This window comes from Manihot esculenta, chromosome 3, assembly GCF_001659605.2.
Source record: "Manihot esculenta cultivar AM560-2 chromosome 3, M.esculenta_v8, whole genome shotgun sequence".
Lineage (NCBI taxonomy): Eukaryota > Viridiplantae > Streptophyta > Magnoliopsida > Malpighiales > Euphorbiaceae > Manihot > Manihot esculenta.
This window is the reverse complement of record NC_035163.2, coordinates 32,590,621-32,610,468: the sequence shown is the minus strand read 5'-3', so window position 1 is coordinate 32,610,468 and position 19,848 is coordinate 32,590,621. Positions and strand designations below refer to the sequence as shown.

General features: G+C 37.6%; 1 protein-coding gene across 3 annotated transcripts; it reads right to left on the bottom strand.

Moving 5' to 3' along the window:
* Positions 1–121: 121 nt before the first annotated feature.
* On the bottom strand, positions 122–13,251 carry LOC110610355 (kinesin-like protein KIN-12C). 3 transcript variants are annotated; one of them, XM_021750234.2, is made up of 34 exons: positions 12,375–13,251; positions 12,137–12,292; positions 11,827–11,910; positions 11,638–11,757; positions 11,401–11,514; positions 11,215–11,307; positions 10,976–11,136; positions 10,824–10,898; positions 10,146–10,233; positions 9,997–10,055; positions 9,847–9,910; positions 9,698–9,763; positions 9,445–9,612; positions 9,245–9,349; positions 8,856–9,091; positions 8,699–8,768; positions 8,556–8,609; positions 8,409–8,467; positions 7,472–7,538; positions 7,328–7,387; positions 5,188–7,153; positions 5,034–5,107; positions 3,573–4,880; positions 3,385–3,492; positions 3,021–3,181; positions 2,859–2,940; positions 2,660–2,734; positions 1,979–2,218; positions 1,546–1,644; positions 1,394–1,468; positions 1,254–1,312; positions 899–1,010; positions 678–788; positions 122–598 (listed from the first exon to the last, which is right to left on the bottom strand). In XM_021750234.2, exons 1-34 carry the CDS (start codon positions 12,918–12,920, stop codon positions 431–433), a joined length of 7,083 nt encoding a protein of 2,360 aa, XP_021605926.1. In that variant the 5' UTR covers positions 12,921–13,251; the 3' UTR covers positions 122–430. The 3 variants fall into 3 exon arrangements, with proteins under 3 accessions (XP_021605926.1, XP_021605928.1, XP_021605929.1); XM_021750236.2 differs by having other exon boundaries at positions 3,051–3,181; positions 12,375–13,250; XM_021750237.2 differs by lacking the exon at positions 7,328–7,387.
* Positions 13,252–19,848: the final 6,597 nt, after the last annotated feature.

Here is a 19,848-nt window from a genome sequence, read left to right as displayed (position 1 = left end):
CGTAGAAGAGGGGTAGTATACCATTTATTTTCTCCTCGATAGGGGGTGGAGGAATGGCCATCGCCCCAGTTTCCCCAATCATTGATATTCTCTTTACCTGTTTTGGCTTCCCACCGTATTCTTAATCTGTAAAACACCATTGATTCTATTTCTACCACAATTCTAAACAAATTAAAAAAATAAAAATAACCCATTGACTGCACAATTACAAATATTAGATTTGCGCACGCATCGTTTAAGTAACTTTCCATGTGTGACATGTTTCTCGGGGCCAAACCACATGGCAGGCATTCACACTCCCTGTAAGCTCCCCCAATTTTGGCATGGATGATTTTTGGTTGAATGCAAAAGCTATTTGGTGACTTTAGCTGAAACCTATACCAAAAGAAAAAGAAAAAGAAAGAAGGCGCGTCATTCCTGAGGACCTCACCTACCTCTGTTTAAATTCCGAGCCATGCCCATAGTTTTTGACGTGTGGATGATTTCTGCTAAATCTGCGGTACTGAGCAAGTTCATCATTCACCCGATTAAGAAGCTTTTCCGAGTTTGCTAGCCTCTTGCTTAAATCAGCATCCCCCATTTTCAACATGCTATTCTCCTGCTAGATCATTAAGTTTTTTAACTCAATGTGTAGGAAGTAGTCGAGAATTTGAAAATATGGCAATGCAGACACATGCCTTAGTTTTTGATGCCTGTTGAATCTGCTGTTGGCTACTTTGTTTTCCAAGAAGGGTTTTTACCATCTCATCCAGTTCTGCAACTCTTCTCAGTAGATTGGTTTTGTCCATCTGTGGGAAAAATATAGCAGAAAATATGATCCAACAAATTCATGAAAACCGACTTATTTCAGTAATATTATAATGGGCATAGGGAAAAAGGTTTTCTTGACTATCTACACCTTCAACATTTCATTCTGTGCAGAAAGCAACTGATCCCGCTCCTGCAGTTGCTCTACAGTGATCTGAGCAGCAAGTATATCTGCTACTTTCTTATTTATTTCAGACATGCAACTGCAGTTACAAGAAGCATTTGAGAGTTAAGACATATAAGACTGAAGCAACGCTATATTAAATCTATGGAGATACTTTACCAAATACCAAGTCTCTTTCTTTTTCCATTTTCACTTTTTTGTATTTGTATTCATATTTAGGACTTAGGAAATTGTCTTCTGATTCAGATTTCGTATTAATGAAGTGGTTGCAATAGAAAGGAAAGATCATTCAAACATGATTTCAGATTGTGGAGGACCTGACCTCTCTTTTTCCTCGATGAGATCATTAATCTGTCTCCTGAGGTTCAGGATTTCTTGCTCCTAATATGATGAAAAACAATAGTAATTAATGTTCCAAAGTAATCAAATAAACAATCTACAAAATTTTTGTGATACTTGTACCATTGCCTGGAACTCTTCTGTCTGCAGATGAGCTGCCTCCACTAATTTCTGGACCTGATGCTGCTCAATCAAATTCTGGAAAGATGCACACAATTGATTGAGCAATGCAGCTTGACATTCCCGACTTAGAATTGATGGGTGGAAAAGCTTACCGCATAGTTAGTCATATCCAATTTGACACCAAGTAAATCACGGATGACGTCATGTGTCATGCTTTCTGCTGCAGCCAGTCTTGCATTTAACGAACATGCCTGATCCAGTATAAATCGAGTCAATTTTCTTTTTATTAGCTAATGCTTGCTTGAATATTTTCATCTTGGACACAGTATCCGCTGTCTATATGAGCTCGTTTGTGTGAGTGCAGGAGAGAGGACAAATAATATCAGGATCAATAGAAATCGATAACAATTTTGTTTAGCTCACAGAGGAATGGATTGAAGATAAGCAATTGTGGTGTTGATATTTGAGAACTTTGACCATAAAAGGTTTTGAATTTTTGTTGTAGCTATGTTGTCAAGAAATTCTAAAAGCGGAATGTTTATGAGACTTATAAACTCTGACATTATAAACTAAATTGCACTTAACCTCCTTTTGCCGACTAGCCAACACTGCTTCTAGCTCTTCTATGCGAAGCCTTGTCGCTGATAATTCCTGATCCTTCTCCAAATTCATCTGCTGAACCAAATTTGAAATGCATCTAAATGGTGAGCTTGAGCCCCTTGTTCTCACTGAGCTTTTCTCACTTCTACCCTGTGCAGGTGCTGCTGATGTTGAATTTGATAAACCTATTTTAACTTCATGAGCCATGGCTTCTAAAGTCTTGTACTGTTCAAAATGTGTGGAAGAAAGTTACCAGATGAATGAAAAAAAAAATGGTATGACGAGCAGGACATCTAACTTCCTCCCCAAACATTAAAATCGTGAATTGGTAAAAAATAATTTGCTAAACGTGTAGGATATAGCAATATATTACGTATCATTAATAATGAAATATTGGATTCATCTCTTTGGCTTCAGTTCAGTATTAATATCGAGGCAATTTTTATGTAACATTAAACATTGCACTCAACTTTATGTTCCAAAAGACAAGATGTTGATTTTACAAACAGGACATTGAATTATTAAATCTGTTCATCATTATACAATTCCATGAAATGGTTTTCTGGAAACAGTGCTAAAAGGCATATTTCATATTAGACCAGGTTAATACTTCTATATGGTAAAGTTAATGGCATAAGAAATATGGGTTCAGATATTGAAAAATACCTTCTCTTGGTATTGTGATGCCTGGGCCTCGGAATGCAAGACGAGTTCAGAGATGTACTCTTTGCATTGCTTGATCTTCAAAATATTAACAAAATTTCAATATTAAAAATTTTGAACTAGATGATATTAAGTATATATTGCACAAGCCAAGAAAATTTTTAGTAGAAGGTTGTAAATTAGCAGCAAGACAAGAGCACACCTCTTTATCCTTTTCTGCAATATCCCTCTCAAGAAGTCGTATCTGATTATGTGCCTCATGCAGTTCCAGTTTACTGTATTGCCTGAACAAAAAAATATTTCAAAATCTAAGGATACGAAGAAACCAGTGTTTTACATCAACAAAGAAAGCAATATTCCAAACCAAATGATATCTTCGTTTTGTGAAGAATACGTGTTATCAGCAGCCAAAGTGTCAGGGAAGTTATCGACTGTTGATAATCTGTGTCTCAAAGCTTGGAGTTCCAGTTCTAATGATTCCCTAATCAACCTATGTCTTTCTACCTCCTCATCCATTTCATATACCTGATCGAAGGAAACACGGAATTTCAGTTGCTTTAGACATAATAAGGGAAATATAGCCAAAAGCATTATACAATTTCAGTAGGCATAAAATCTATACTTAGTTTGCCATTGTATTTTTAAGTGAAAAATTATCTAAAGCCAGCTCCTCTCCTACATTGTTTTTCATCACTACCATTTGTACTCTTAATAACCAAGAAACTAACCTTCTTCTCCAGTACGTTTATGGTACATTCAAGCTCTTCAACAGAATGTTCTAAAATCTTGACCTCTTCTTCCTTCTGTTCAGCATATATTTTACTTGCCTCTGACTCCTGTAAAATTAAAATACAGATGGCATATTACTAAAAATCAAGTGCTTCATCTTTGAAAGAATCGGTTGTAAAGTACATGCCTGCCGCGCTTCAACAGCAATAGCTTCCTTTTCATCTACTAATGCACATGTCACCTCAAGCTTATCATTCAAGGAGCAAACCTCTTCACGGAGTTTCTCTCTCTCATTAATGACCTTTAATAGGTCTTCCTCAGGGCCTTCAACTGAAGAGCACAATTTTCTGTCCAGAGAAGAATTTAAGTGAATAATTTCCTGTTCCAGCCCTCTGACAACTTCCATTTGTTCTGCCAATTGTTCTTCAGCTTGAGATCTTTTGAGATAGAGATCTTTTAGAAGGATCCTTAACTCAGAATTTTGGTCCGACAAAGTATCTAATCTTTCATTAGCATGCATAAGCTCGGACTTCGAAATGAATAAAGCATCTTCAGTATCAGCCAGTTGGCCTTCAATTTTTTTATATTGAACCAGCAGGCTATCAAGCTGACTTGTTCTCAACTGTAGCTCATGTCGAACTTCACTTAAAGCCAAAATTAGCATTTCAGTTTCATCTTTGATGTCCTTCTTATTTGAGGCTATTTCTTGCAGCAAGCTAAAATCAAAAAGCAAACCCTTCAATAAAACTTCTTTCCTTTCCAATTCTTTCTTAAGAGACACATTTTCATATACCATATTATCATATGATACCCCCAGCACTCCTCCTTCCAAGTCTGTGACCAATTCCTCTCCCTTAGTAACATTTTTATTGGAAATCATAATATCATCTTGTCCACTGGAACGAACTTTATGAAAAGCATTTATTATTGGCTGACATTCTGGCTGCTCAACTGGGTGAATTCCTGATCTTAAATTAAATCGCGGAATTTTGTGGATAGCCTCTTCTACAACACAATGGTACATCACAGAAAGGGCAAATTCCTTCTCCATTATATCAGAGAAAATATCTTCAAGTGATGAACTTGAGCTGCCAAAAAAGTGAAGTATATCTTTTCCCATAGATAAGAGATCTGAATATAAAACCTTACATCTGTCTTCCACTTCTCTCTGCATTTGCAGAAAACTGCCTTCAAGTAGAGACACACAGTTTACTATTTCTACCAGACCATGAGAAATTTCATCCAGTAATAATTTGTTCTCTTCTTCTTTCAAACAAATTGAAGACTTAAGTAGCTCATTTTCTTCAAGTAGTTGTGATCTCTCCATCATCAGTTCTTCACTAGCTTGCTTCCACATACCATTCAATTGTTTTGTATTTTCATTAGCTTTTAGCAGTGCATTCAACATGTGATCAGCTTCTTTCATTGCCTCATTGGCTTCCTCACATTTGCTTAAGAAAATACTAGCATGACTAACCTCGTCATCAGTGACTACCTACAAAATATTGCACATAATTTAAGGTTAGTGATTTTTCTTGTCTTATAAAAGATGAGAAATGATCAAACCGAAGATACCCACTTTGATATTTAGTTTTAGAAAAACTGCAAATGACATAGATGAAATTCACCATTTGAAATAAATCTGTACCTTTCTGGCATTATGACTGGAGGCTTCTTCCATCTCCATCATCATGCCAAAAGAATGGACCATTTTGTTCCTCTCTGTCATATAATTGCTCATTAGGACCAAACTTAACGTAATATTTTCATGATTATCTAGAGATAGTCAGAACAATACTTACCTACTGTGTAAGAGATATTCACAACATCAGTCTCATCGAAAATTGTGGTTAGTTGAATATACAGTTTGTTGAATGCATCAAATGCCATATCCAGCTCTTTTCTCAGGCAGAATGTCACTGCTTCATCATGAGATAATTTTTCGAACAGCTTCTTTGAACTTTCTGATCCAGATTGAACTGATGAGTCTGTTTGAAGTTTCAGATCCACCATCTGTTTATGTATCCTCCCATTTAACTTAGAGCAGCATGTCTGTGAGAATCCATCCAATTGATTCCCTAAAATAGCACTTTCATTTGAAAATTCAGAACCAGATGTGGAATAACCTGACAAACAATTATCAGCACTCCAGCCTTCTGCTTCTGTTAAATATTCGTCCATTAATGCATAGCCATGTGCATTTATTTTTTTGTTAAGAAAATCATCAATGATTTTAAGCCTTTCATTCATCATAGCAAGTTCATCCCTTATTGTACACAGAACATGCAACTGGTTCTCAAACTTTTGAAGCTCAAGTGATTCTGATGCTTGAAATTTTATTATAGAAGACTGAAAACCTGTATTACTTTCCTTTAGTTCCATAAATTTACACTTCAACTCCTGAATTTCATTCACCAAGGCTTTAAACCACTTAGTGTATGTGGTAGAAGCTTGAAGAACATCTGTTCGGAGGGCTGATATATGAAGATCTACATCCATGTAACATGAATTAATTGCATTTTCAGACTCCAAAACTAAACTTTCCAAATCCTCGTGAGCCTCAATATCTTCCACAGTCAAAGCATTAGAATCATCTTTAATCTCAAGAATCTTATGGTTGCCCATTTCAGTGGGAGAAGAGAGTTCTGAGATGTGAATACCTCTTCCAATGTCATTACTGGAAGAAACCTTGTGATGGTCAGACAGCCATTTCACCACCAGCAATGCGGCATGGGCACGTTTTTCTGCTTCAATATTGTGATTCTCCTGAACTTTGAGTTTACTCTCTAGCATTTTTATCGTGTTGCTCTTCTCATTTAACAGCAAACCCAAGTTGATTGCCTCTCCCATGCTTTGATCAGTGTCGGATTGAGGAAATCCGTTCAAAGCCATTGTGGCATCCTTCAAGGAATTTAACTTCAGCTCCATTTCTATCACCATCTCCTGTGCATCTTCCAAGCTTTTCTCTAGCCGTAAAATTGCTTCCTCCTTGTCAATGCAAGCTCTGGCAGCCCTCTCCACGTGTTCTCTAATCCAAACATTAACTTGAGGAAATGAACAGATTATACTGTCAATCTGACCTGAGGCATCTTCAAGGGATTTTGAACCTTCTACAAGGAAGCTCGTTAATTCAAATGTTGCCCTTTCCCACTCCCCACAAAGCATCCTTATTTCTTCCTCTTTAGTCTCTATGGTGTTCCTTAGCCTCATGTTTTCTTGGGTCATGCAAGATAATTTCTCATTAAATTCTAAATGGAGGGCCGTAACCTCCTCCTGTAAATGAAGAATTGCTCTTGCAGTCTCTATCTCAACCTGTTCATGGATTAATTCAACTTGATGCTGATGAGATAATTTCGATGCCTGAGCCTCTTGATATTGGCAATTAAGTATCCTTGCCTGCTCAAGGTCTCTAGTCAATTTCTCCAACTTGGCTTGCAACACCATGCTTTTGACATCTTCACTACCCTCCATTGCTAGACTTTTATTCTGCTTTTCTGAATTTCGTAATTCTAGACACTCACTTCCAACCTTAAGCACAGATTCTCTTTCTACTTTGTCCTTCTTGTTTAAGATTTCCATGAACTGGGGATTCAGCTCCTGTTTAAGTGGCAGTTCTTTAAATAGATGGGTATGCTCAGTTTCCATTGGTTCAATTAAGAATTTAGTATCCATCTTCCAATTATTTTTGTTTTTGAGATATGCATCATCTGCCAGCCTATAAGATGCCATCTCATCTCCAGACTCACTTACAATCGATACAGTTTCAACCTGCAAAAGTGTTGGAAAAATTAAATCAACCAGCAAAACAAAGGCAAAATATTATCAATGATAAATTTCTTCATTCAGATATATCTAAGACTAGATGTGACATCGTATGCAACGGTAAACAACAACATGAAAATAATTTGAACAGCAAGCTCAAAAACATATATGTAGTGTTACCAATGAGCATTTATCTATATGCCTAATTTCCTCAGTATGATTGGAAAAAGAATCTGTTACCTGCAAGGGATGTCAAATTAACAGTGAGGGCTATGTCATGTCATCAATCAGACAATCTCATTACTATCTGTTATATATACTTACATTAACAAGAGCAGCTTCATTACAGCTTGAATAATTTTTCAGTTCCCCTCTTAATTCTACTACTTCTCTGCAGGCATAACCATAAACAAATTCAAAAAAGGAACAAGGAGAAAATGTTGACACCTTAATTGACTATTGTTATTTTAATATTTTTATTTTTGGAAACAATAAGAAATAAAGTGACTAGTGGAACTACAAAATTCGCAGAGAAAATTGGAGAACGTATAAATGACCAGAAAACTTGGCAAACAGCATTGAGATAATCATGCTCAATAGTCTACAGAAAAGGCCTCCATACATTAACTGGACCAACATCTTTATGCAAGGGCTATCTGAAATTTATATAGTTATATGTGTTGAATCCCACATTGGTTGTGAAAAGGGTAATGTGCCCTTATATTGGGCCATAGGCTCTCCTCCCCCTAACTAGCTTTTTGGGTGAGTTAGGCCTGGCCCAGCTTTTGGAGTGAGTTAGAGCTGACCCAAATTTAATAACCCAAATTTAATAATGATATCAGAGTCTCTCATCCGATGTTGGGCCTTCCATAAATATGTCACGCACCAGTAAAATTCTGGGCATGAGGGGTGTGTTAAATCTCACATCGATTGTGAAAAGGGTAATGTGCCCCTTATATTAGGCCATAGAGCTAGCTTTTTGGGTGAATTAGACCTTACCCAAATTTAATAATATGGAACCAGGCGAAAACAATGTCTTGCACCAACAACCTCTTTGGAAGTTTGCAAGTTATTCCAAGAGCTGAAGTACAATGCTAAAAGTCAATTGCATTAATCAAAGAGAACATTTGAGAAGGCATCAAAGGATCAACACCAGAAATTTCCTTGGCTAGCACTTTATTTCTAAGAGGGTGATCAAGGGAAGTGCGCCGCAGCAAAGACCATAATATGCAACAAAAAGCAAACTGATTGAAGGTAATACCTCATCAGTTTGGAATTCATGTTCCTGCAATCTTCCAACTCTTCTAAAATATTGTTATCCTGTTCTCTCAAAGTGTGGACTGATTAGAAACATTAAGCATTCAAAGCATGTAAAAAAATTTGCAAAATTAATTGGTAATTGCTTTACCTGATTCTCATATGCAGAGGAGCATTTAAGCTTTCTTTCAAGCATGTCCAAAAGCTGCATTCCAAAGAGAAAAAATTGTGACCCCAGATATTCCGAGCAGCCATTTAAAAAGGACGGGAAAAAAAAAGAAGATATCCAGTAACCTGCTCACGTAATTCTGAGACTTCAGCCAACAGTGTTTCTCGTTCTCCTTGTTCATAAAAATTCTGAAACCTGAAATAATAGACGTGAAATGAGTCATGGATATCTATAAAATATAGAATCCATCTAGAGCATCAGCTTATCATTCATGGTATTTACAATTGAAGCTGCTCAAGAAGTTTTAAATTTTCCAAAGCAAAACGTGTCAATTCTGGATTTTTTTCAATTCTCGCTTGAAGTTGCAGAATCTCTTCCTTTAAAGCTTTGTTTTCCTCCGTGAGATAATGATCAACAGGCAATGCACCATCCACTAAAATCTCTAGTTGTTTAATTTTCTCCTCTCGAAATCGTAGAATCATTCTGGTTCGCTTCAATTCCTCCTCCTTTTGGAAAGCCTGCAAGTGACACCTCAACTGTAAATTAACCAATGCAACAACCGTTTTTGCTTCTACTCCCAGACAGATGAACGCAACTCTGAAAATCTGACTCCTAAATCTGAGGGAAACTGAAAATAAGAAAATATAGAATTGCAAGTTTTAAGCACTTACAAATTGCTTCACATGATCTATTTCAGCCTCTAACTTCCGGAGTGCCGTTTCTGCCATCTTTTCTCTCCTAAGTGAACCAACTAAGGTAGCTTCCATGCATTTGAACTGACAAAGGGATATTAGAACTAATAAACAAAAAGAATAATATATAGACTTCCTTTGACAAAACAAATATTCAAATACAGATATGAAGATCTCACCTTCTCGCATGCACTATTTGTTAAATTATGGCCATCTGTTGCTCTATTTTCTTTTGAGGAATTATACATTTGAGGGTAGATAGCCAATGTAGAGTCTTCAAAATTTGGCACACAACTAGATAGAGAAGTGTTGAGGTTATGATGCTTTATTAGAAAGGACAGTTGGTCCTGCATGAGCATTGAAAAATGTTTCAGTTACAAATCCAATAGTCAGCAGGTTTCCAACAAAAAGTTAGCATACTCCTACATCTACCTTTAACTGTTGGATTTGCCGCTGAAGAGTACTAACATCACCAGAAGCATCTTCATTTACTTTAGCCTATATGATAAATGGAGAAAAAAAAATCAAGCGCATGCTATTTCACAAAATTTGAAAGATATGCTACTATCAAGGTTAAGTACATTATTTTGGATGAGTTTTGCACGTTGGGCAAATTTCAGAGTGCTTAGTGTTTCCTGTGAAGAGCTGCAAGAAGAGAAAGAATTTAAAATTATATAAATAAAAAGTGTGAGGAATTTCATGCAAACAAAAAATTTGGCTTTCATACAGACCACATAGATGGGCTGACATTTGCTATAATTGTTGTTTTCGAGTTTCCACCCAAAGAATCCTGCGTTCAAAAATGTAAAATCATTATCTTTTTGTTATGGTGAAATGCAGATAATTATTAAAGCTAGACAATCTATATATATTATTTAACCTGAAGTAGAAACGTCAGCCGAGAATCTCTGTATGGAACATGTCTATGTTTTCCATGTGCCAAATCAACCAAAGACATTATCACCAACCTGAAGAAGTAATTTAGGAAGTCAACTCAAAATTCAACTACGACATAATTGTATGGAAAAAGAAAAAGGAGGGAAAAATAAACAATTGATAAATGCTTATGAAGCCTGTCATCTTACTCAATATTAATGTCACAATATCAAAGTATAATCATCGCTGATCAATCACTCTTTGGAAACACCAACCTACCTTTGTCACTGTCCTAGAAGGTAAGCGGCTTCCATAGTGTTTTATAACATTTGAAGGTGCAAGCTTTTTGCTCAACCATTTAACAATAAAAATCAATTACGGTGGGAACACAAAAGTAAAAAAGCTAGGAAAATTCTTTTTTAAAAAAAAGTCATTAGTGATAGTTCACTCCAATTGCTTGGGCAAAAATGTTTGTAATGAATTCATCCAGAATTTTCATATAGCGCATTGCTTCAACATACCCCAGTCATCCAAAGATGGGTTTGCTTAAAAATTTTATGATAATGGCCCTTCTTTTATCTTCAGATTGTTATTGATTGACTAAAGGTGGTTCAGGTTGAGCTAATAAGTGCTATATTCTTCAAAGGAAAATAACTGAAGAAAAGGCATTTGATCTTATTACCCTAGAGTTGATAAAGATTTGTTTATATTTGCTGCTTCTTTTAGGCGATCTCCTTCTGCACCAGAGCTTTTCTGCCTAATTGACAGAAACTTAGTCAAGCACTGAAGATACATTAAGTGTGAAAATATGATGGTAAAAAGTAGAGATCTTACCTTTCAGAACCAGCCAAATCTACCAAATTTAATCTTGCAAACCTAAAATGGTTCATAGAATCTCTCTCCCACAAGCTTTCAATGATACAAGTGAAAACACTATGAGAACGACTGCTTTCACTGTTCATGTTGGTTGCTGCCATTTTCCTGTTTGCAGCACCCTGTGTACATGAAAATAAAGTAATCAATCATGTTCATGCAATACATAACAAATTATCATACAGCAAAAATTTTACCACCTGTGACAGAAGCTTGTTGACATCATGAACAGTCTTTACATCGTATTCTGTAAGGTTTTCAACGTATACACCTTTCCTTAAATCTTCTCTTAGCTATGATAAGGGGGTGGAGATTGTGTTAGAATTTATCGCATACAAATGAATAAAGAAGCCTAACCAGGAATCCAATTGAAAATTTTGAGTTACTTGCAAATTGGTCGATGAAGGCTCTAACAGATCTGTTATTTGCTCATTGTGTATCTCCAGAAAAGAACATTTGCAGCTGAACCTTAACTTTTCATTTTTCCTACTATCTCCTTCCTAAAAATATGCAACATGTTAATAAACCTCCTCCCCACCTAACCCAAAAATTGCAGAGGGAAAGAACATCAAATTAACTTGGAGATTCTATATGTCAAAGAGCAGAAGAAACTATTAACATACTTCTCTAATCCTTGAAAATAAATACTCAAATATGCGAGGGGTTATCCCGCAATCTTCACTGAGGTTGCCTTCCAGGTGATTTATCTCACCCATCATGGTATATGTTTTGCCACTACCGGTCTGCAACGAAACCATTTTTTAGAATACTATTCACCAAATCCTAATGCATAGAACATACAGAATCCTTACCTGGCCATAAGCAAACATACAGCTGTTATATCCTGAGATGCAGTTCTCCACCATAGGTATCCCAACGACCCTGAATAGCTTTTCCTATATCAAAATCAATTTAACAAATAAGAAAGGTACATTGCTCTTTAGCTTTAGCATGAATATAACAAACTAAAGATAATGTTGAGGTTTGTTTATTAACAATTTCTGGTTTTCCAAATTAAAATACACATACAAGGTTCTAATAAGGAAAAAAAAAACAATGAAATTTAGTCCCGCATTATGCAGTATCTTTCATTTGCAAAGGAAATGATAACCGATATAGCACCTGGGAAATGGTCTCGCAGGCTATGTGATCAAAAGTGAATCTGGTCTCAGGATGACCAAGCCACACTAACGTCTGTGCACTCGCCTGTCTCAAACACCGACCATACTCTTGTGCAACTGTCTCCGTGTTACTAAGTGGCCGAATTCTTATCAGAACCTAAGGCATAAAATTCTCTTCAGGTACATGGTCTTCTAAAAAGTCAGTACTACCGAATCCTCAAATAAAACAATGGACAAACCTGTACGTTGTGATCCGCCCAGAATGAAGGATCTTCATTGAGCTCAAAATGCGGAGCTTCCACTGAAAAATCAGAATTTTCTATGGATATCCCTCTTGAAAGCCTGTTACTAGAGCTCGTTTCTTTTCCTTTACTAAAGTGTGTGTTTCTAGACCCAGCGGCATAAGCTCCGACCGCTCCACCGAGAGAAACTCTGGAGCCACTTCTCGCCGGAGTATTCTGTGAAGAATTGGGCTCCGAATGCGCTTTCCCATGACGAATCGAAATCCTAGGTGTCCCAAAACTTTCAGCTTTATCGACAGGCTCAAATTTCTTGCTTGATAATCTAGCAGCTCGAATTCTTTCGAGCTTACCCTTGGAGAGGAAATCGGATTCATGAATCTCTGTGTGATACTGAGATGGATCAGAGATAGTGTTTAGTGGTGTTCTGGGAGGCGGAAAGTGAGCTGAATTCAGCGAGTTTTCGAATTCATTCTCGTTTGCTTCGTCTTGTGGTTGTGGAGTCTTCGAAAGAGCATTTCGAGGGATGAATCGAGAACTGGACATGCTGAAGCTATGAATCCGAAAAATTATAAAAAAGAAATTTTTAAAAAAAAAAAAACACTCTTAAGAAACTGGAAATCGTGGATTTATTACTCCATTAAAGACCAAAGATGAAAGGTTTATGCTGAATCTGTGAAGCCAGAACCAGAATGAAGTGTCAGAGTAAAGTTTGAAAGCTGAAGCTGAGTGAGTGGCTGACCAGATATGGCATCTTCCTATGATTGAATAGTAGTAGGATGACGAAACCAGAGCGGGAGAGCGGGCGAGCGGGCCGCCCATTTTCAATTTGAACTTCGTTGTTTTCACGTAAACGCCTCTCACTTTTTGCAATTTTACAAAATGGCCCTATGCCCCAGTGGATTTCAGTGAAACAAATATCGTCAAACGGTAATGAGCTTGAAATCTCCTTTATTAAAGTAACGCTATTTAAGAAAAAGATAGATACGCAATCAGAATAACATCATTTATTTTAATGATGAAAAGATAAAAGAAATGAAATGAGATAATTTATTCACCCGTTAAAATTTTATTACAATTCTATGAAAAAGAAAGAAAAAATAGGTATAAAAGGATACAGACAAGACAGTAGTTAAAAAAAGAGAGAACGAAAAGCAAAGTGGGTAATAAGACTGGGGAATGATCGATCGCAGTTTACACCACTTTATGACAGTGGAGATCCAACGTTTCAAAGACAAAACCCAAAACTAATGGTGGGCTTTAAATTCAAACATTGCTAATGGGCCCACGTTCAGCACAGCCTATTAGCTGAAAGCATCTGCTAATTGAGATTTTATCAGGGTGTTGAAAAATGTTACAATTGAATTCATTGTGGTAATTATAATTTAGGATGAATAATTTTTAAAGGTTTTTTCAATATTTGTTTTAATTGAATTATCTTCGTGATTTTTTTTTCAAAAAATAACGTGATTAGCTAAAAACATAACTTCATCATTTTTTTTTATTTTTTAATGTCCATCATATTTCTTTCCATGGAAAGAGATTACACGAATTTAACCTATAAAAAATGTAACAATTTCAATCTTTGTTTCCATTTTTTAAAATTGATGTTTAATGAATAATAATAGTAATTTAAAATTTTGATTTAAATTTTTATTTATTTTGGTTTGATTCAATTTTAATCAGAAAAAAAATTGAAAAAATCGAACTAACTTATTAGTGATAATAATATATTATTTTTAATAATGTAGAGAGATTAGATCATATAAAAATTAAAATATTCCAATTAAATTTTAAAATATTAAAAATAAAATATTAAAAATTTATTAAAAATCGAAACCGATCAAATCGAATCGAATTAAATCAAATTGATTTGATTCAATTCTGTTTTTGATCAAAATCGATTCGATTTAATTTTTAAAAATACTCAAATTTTAATTTTTGATTTATTCAGTTCGATTTAATTTTAAATTGAATCGATGGAATGTTAACCCCTAAACTACTGTTGTGTTTATTTGCTTATTAGTGAAATTAAAATAAAATAGAAAGGTCCCAGATATTTTTGGTCTTTTGTCGGTACCTCCTGAGGTTGAGATTGTAATACCCGGCTAAACCCGGCATCGGAATTCTTACCGTCCGGTGGGATTCAAGGATGTCAGAGGTTTCCTGAGGAGAGAGTGAAGGTTTTCTAAAATGTTTTAAAGTATTTTAACGGTTTGATTAGGAACTAGCTGAGTTTTAGGGAGAAATGGCCAAAGGAGTTTCTGTCAATGTTCGGCCCCCGAATGTGAAGTTCGGCCGCCGAAAGTGCTCAATGTTCGGCCCCCGAATGTGAAGTTCGGCCCCCGAAAGTTGCATGGTTTTGCATGCGATTCGGCAGCCGAAGCTGAGTTGGCCAGCCAATGTGTGGGCACTCCTTAGTCATTGTTTTGGGACAGATGTTACCTCCTAAGCTTCCCAGAGGTTATGCCACGTCTCCCATGACTCATCTATAAGCTTTTACTCACTCATGCACAGGTTTGAGGGTGGTAAAGTGTTTAGAACGTTTTGAAACAAAAGAAGAGAGTTTTGGTGTTTTGGTGAAGGGAAAGAGGTGTTGGTGCATAGCTTGGTGTTCAGGTTGTCCAGCTTCTGATTTCAGGAGGTAAGGGAAGTCTTTATACTTGTTTTAATGATTTCTAATAGCTTTTTAAGAGGTTAAGGGTAGAGTTATGTTTATAGGTTTAGTTGTGATGTTTTAATGGTTTATGCATGATTATGTGTTATGTGTGTTGATTGTTGGGGTTGATAGGTAGTTTTGGACCCCTTGGAGCATATACTTGAGTATATGTAAGTTGAGGTTTGGAGATATGCATGTTTAGAGAGGAGGAAAAGATAGAGGAGCTAGGTTGTGGGTGAAGCTGAGTTCGTGAAGAACTCAGGTTCGGCAGCCGAAGAAGGATTCGGCCGCCGAACCCCTTGCATGGTGGCTTAGACTGCCACAGCTTGCCCTTGAGTGCTTTGAGGTTCGGCTCTGTTTAGGGGATTCGGCCTCCGAAAGTAGCCCCGAAAGGGTTCGGCCGCCGAAAGAGGATATTCGGCCGCCGAAGGTACTTAAGTTTCGGCTCTGTTCAGGACATTCGGCCGCCGAACCTGCCGCCGAATGTGTTCTGTCCAGCCTTCTTTTTCATGCTTTGTGTGATTGTTTTTGGAGGGTCAGAAGGGATTACGGGGGATTGTTTAAGAGTTGATAAGAGTATATTTGACACCTCATTCGAGTCCATTTGTGTAGGATTGGACCCGACAGTTCAGGGAGGTCGTCAGGATTAGCAGTTGCAGAGTCAGTCAGGTTTCTGCTTGAGGAGTCGAGGTGAGTGGAACTAAACTTAATATTTTATATTAAAGTAACAGGATGCTTGTTAGCATAATTCATGCATCATGGATGCCATGATATATCTTAGGGTGATTGCATTAGAATCACGAATATGGTGCATTGCATTTTCATTGTTTATGAGGATTGGACCAAGGCGACATCAATAGCCCGTCGAGGGAGTTTTGAGGTCATGTCTAATCCAAGATGTGGAATGTATGAGTTGTGATGCATTTTCATATAAAATGCGTATGAATGAACTGTTTTCAGTGTTTCTACTCACTGGGCTTTATAGCTCATCCCTTTCCCTTAATCCCAGTTTTGCAGGTTCAAGGTTAGCTGGGAAGGTTAGAAGCAGCAGGGTATTGGCTACAGTATTGCTTGTGTAATAGAGTAATGGACATGATGTAAACTAAAGAGATATTTATTACAGATGTATAGATGGTCTGTTAAGGTGCTTATGGATTAGAATGTGCTTTGCCTATAGTATGTTTTATCCCTTGTCTATGCATGTATCCTGTTTTCAGTTTCATGATGAGCAATGAGTCAAACCAGGCTTAATACATGTTGTGTTTCGAAAACCCAGTGAATTATAACTGTGAGGGAAGACAGGGATTACTTCCTTTGACCCAAGACCAGTGCGGAGGAAAGACCAGGTTTGATTCCTGTGATCCATAGAGAGGCCAATAGAGAAGATCAGGTTTGATTCCTGTGACTCTATGGTAGCCAAGTTGACTTATGATATGCTGACCTATTATAGCGGTCTTATGACACAGCGGATAGGGCATGGAGGTTACTTGGTAGCGTATCACTGGTATAGTCCTGAGGGCTATTCAGACTGAGTTGTCTGTTGTTTTAAAGGTTAAGTCTGGTAGTTTTGATAGAGTAAGAAAGAAAAGTTAGTAGTCTAGTCGGATCATGTATGGGATTTCAACAGGTATACAGAATTCATAGCAGGCTTACTACGGGTCTAGGCGGCCTTAAGCCGATCTGGATCCTAGTGCCGAACACTTTGGGCCGTTACAGAGAGGTACCGGTTTCCGGGGTGTTACAGATGGTATCAGAGCATAGGTCCTCTTAAGTACGGTGTGTTGAGCATTTTTGTTCAAGGATTAGCGACGTCCCACATCGGAAAGAGGTTGGTCTAGAGTCATAGTAAGGCAAGCACATTAAGGAAAATCATGTCCACTAAGATAAGGATGTTGAATTTTGTTTTGCATGCAGATATGAAATGCCATGAGTATATGCATGTGCATTAATGTGCTGCTATGTATGCATGTATATGTTTTATGTTCATGTGTTTCATATGAACTCTATGTGTGCTAATGTTTGTTTCTTGTGTTGTTCTTCAGGATAGCTAAGATGAGTGGTGTCAGTCCGCAGATTGATTCAGATCCGTCTGAAGCATCTTTTGATGAAAATAGAGGAGGCATGGATTTAGGAAATAGGAGAGAGATGGGAATAGATGTGCAAAGAAAGGATGTAGGATTACAGGTGAATATGGATGACGAGTCTTTAGATGATGCTCAGACCAAGGATACCAAAATGTCAGGTATAGGAGAAAATGATCCTTCCACTTGGAGTACAGCTACCTGGAAAGGAGCAAAGTGGGGGAAAGTTAAAACGAAAAAGGTTAGGGGTCTTAAAGGGAAAAAGAAAAGAGAATATTGGAATAGGAAAGAACTTAGTTCTGGTGGTGGTGTTGATTCGAGTTCTGGTATAGATAGACCAAAATGTTTGAGGTGTGGAAGATTTCATAAGGGAGTTTGTCTTGTTGGCATGACAGGATGTTATAGATGTGGTCAGGAGGGACATGTGATTCGTGAGTGTCGTACGATGCCTTGGATGATTCAGTCCCGGCAGACATTTTCAGGTAGAGATGTTCAGCAGGGGATAGTCCCATCAGATTCAGTGGTGCCAGGTATGCTCATTTTGAGAGTTTTGATGTGTATGGTTCTTTTGTGAATCCTAGTAGGATTGAGAGAGATAGATCAGAAAAAGAAAAAAAAGAGGAAAAGAAAAAGTAACAGTGATCTTTGAAAGAGATTAGAATTAGTCTGGGATTGGGTGGTAGTGAGGCAAGGAAAAGGGTGAACCTTTTCTTCCGCAGATTCCCGAGAGAAGTTCCATTAGTTTTAGCCTGGATCTTTACCCTGACGTAATAGGAGGCTAACATATCGAGTACGGCGACGTTAGGTACGTTTGCTTGTGAGTATTCGGATGTGTATGCTGTTTATGTTGGACCCTAGTGTTTCGCTTTTCCTGTTGTTGTGAGCTGTTGATAGGATGGGTTTGATGACTTCTGGGCTTAGCGTGTTTTCTCTGGGTCAGTGGACCGGAGTGTGATCCATCTGAGGTCAAGTCAGTCAGTTCAGTTCAGAGGTTATGGTGAGTAGATGCAATCCAGCTGACCTTATGGTTCTAGAAGTGACTGTATGATGTCATTCTAGGGCGGATTGATGCATTACTCATGGTACTACCTGTGTCCATAGAGACAAGGTAGGGGACTTGGATAGATTAGGCAGTCCTTTAGTGGGACAGTGTCTAGTGGTGCCTAGAAGTTGATGTCAGTCCATCAGGCTCATGGTTATTCAGGAAAGGTTATCAGAGGGTGTAAGCAAGTTTGTCAGGACAGGGAATCAGCCTCAGTGCCCTTTACTAGAAGAGAGTTCTAGATGTTTCCCAGAATAGCTGTCAGGTTTACCATCTGTTAGGGAATTAGAGTTTGGAATGAGAATGATATCTGGCCGCAGAATCATTTCTTTCCTTCTACCCTACAGGATGGCACCTGCAGAGAAAGAGAGAGTTCAGAAGAGTCAGAAAAGTATAAGAGAGCTTAGTAGATAACGGGTGTATCTGACTTAGTACCTCACCCTGGAATATTCCAGTGTTGTTGTGGAAAACGAAGGATAGACTCTTGAGATTTTGTTATAACTGTTTGCAGTTAACAAGCTCACTACTAAGCAGTTACAGGTGTTCCTAGATAGGATTGAATGATCTACTAGTTGTTCTAATTAAAGTTGAATGGATTTACAGATGTTAAAGTTGGTATGATCAGAGTACATATTGGTATCTGTTGAGCATTACAGACTAAGCGTGTGATAAAAGAGTTGAATATTATTTTGATGTGGTCAGCGATTTGAGTGTCACCTATTGAGAGTTAGAAAGTGAAAGTTAGAAAAAGATAAAGAGAAAGAGGAGTAAGGATCAGAATAGTGCAGCGAAAGCTGTGGAATTCAGGAATAGGTTGAGGTCTTGATGAATTCTTTGTTGTTTTTAACATTCGAGGACGAATGTTTTTGTAAGGGGGGTAGATTGTAATACCCGGCTAAACCCGGCTAAACCCGGCATCGGAATTCTTACCGTCCGGTGGGATTCAAGGATGTCAGAGGTTTCCTGAGGAGAGAGTGAAGGTTTTCTAAAATGTTTTAAAGTATTTTAACGGTTTGATTAGGAACTAGCTGAGTTTTAGGGAGAAATGGCCAAAGGAGTTTCTGTCAATGTTCGGCCCCCGAATGTGAAGTTCGGCCGCCGAAAGTGCTCAATGTTCGGCCCCCGAATGTGAAGTTCGGCCCCCGAAAGTTGCATGGTTTTGCATGCGATTCGGCAGCCGAAGCTGAGTTGGCTAGCCAATGTGTGGGCACTCCTTAGTCATTGTTTTGGGACAGATGTTACCTCCTAAGCTTCCCAGAGGTTATGCCACGTCTCCCATGACTCATCTATAAGCTTTTACTCACTCATGCACAGGTTTGAGGGTGGTAAAGTGTTTAGAACGTTTTGAAACAAAAGAAGAGAGTTTTGGTGTTTTGGTGAAGGGAAAGAGGTGTTGGTGCATAGCTTGGTGTTCAGGTTGTCCAGCTTCTGATTTCAGGAGGTAAGGGAAGTCTTTATACTTGTTTTAATGATTTCTAATAGCTTTTTAAGAGGTTAAGGGTAGAGTTATGTTTATAGGTTTAGTTGTGATGTTTTAATGGTTTATGCATGATTATGTGTTATGTGTGTTGATTGTTGGGGTTGATAGGTAGTTTTGGACCCCTTGGAGCATATACTTGAGTATATGTAAGTTGAGGTTTGGAGATATGCATGTTTAGAGAGGAGGAAAAGATAGAGGAGCTAGGTTGCGGG

Excerpts from the sequence above, each read along its gene's own strand:
- LOC110610355 (XM_021750234.2), bottom strand. The coding sequence starts at position 12,920 with ATGTCCAGTTCTCGATTCATCCCTCGAAATGCTCTTTCGAAGACTCCA. Across the intron at positions 11,308-11,400 it reads CTTCATCGACCAATTTGCAA|CTAAGAGAAGATTTAAGGAA; the intron begins GTAACTCAAAAT and ends CCCTTATCATAG. Across the intron at positions 3,493-3,572 it reads TTGCTGTTGAAGCGCGGCAG|GAGTCAGAGGCAAGTAAAAT; the intron begins GCATGTACTTTA and ends TTAATTTTACAG.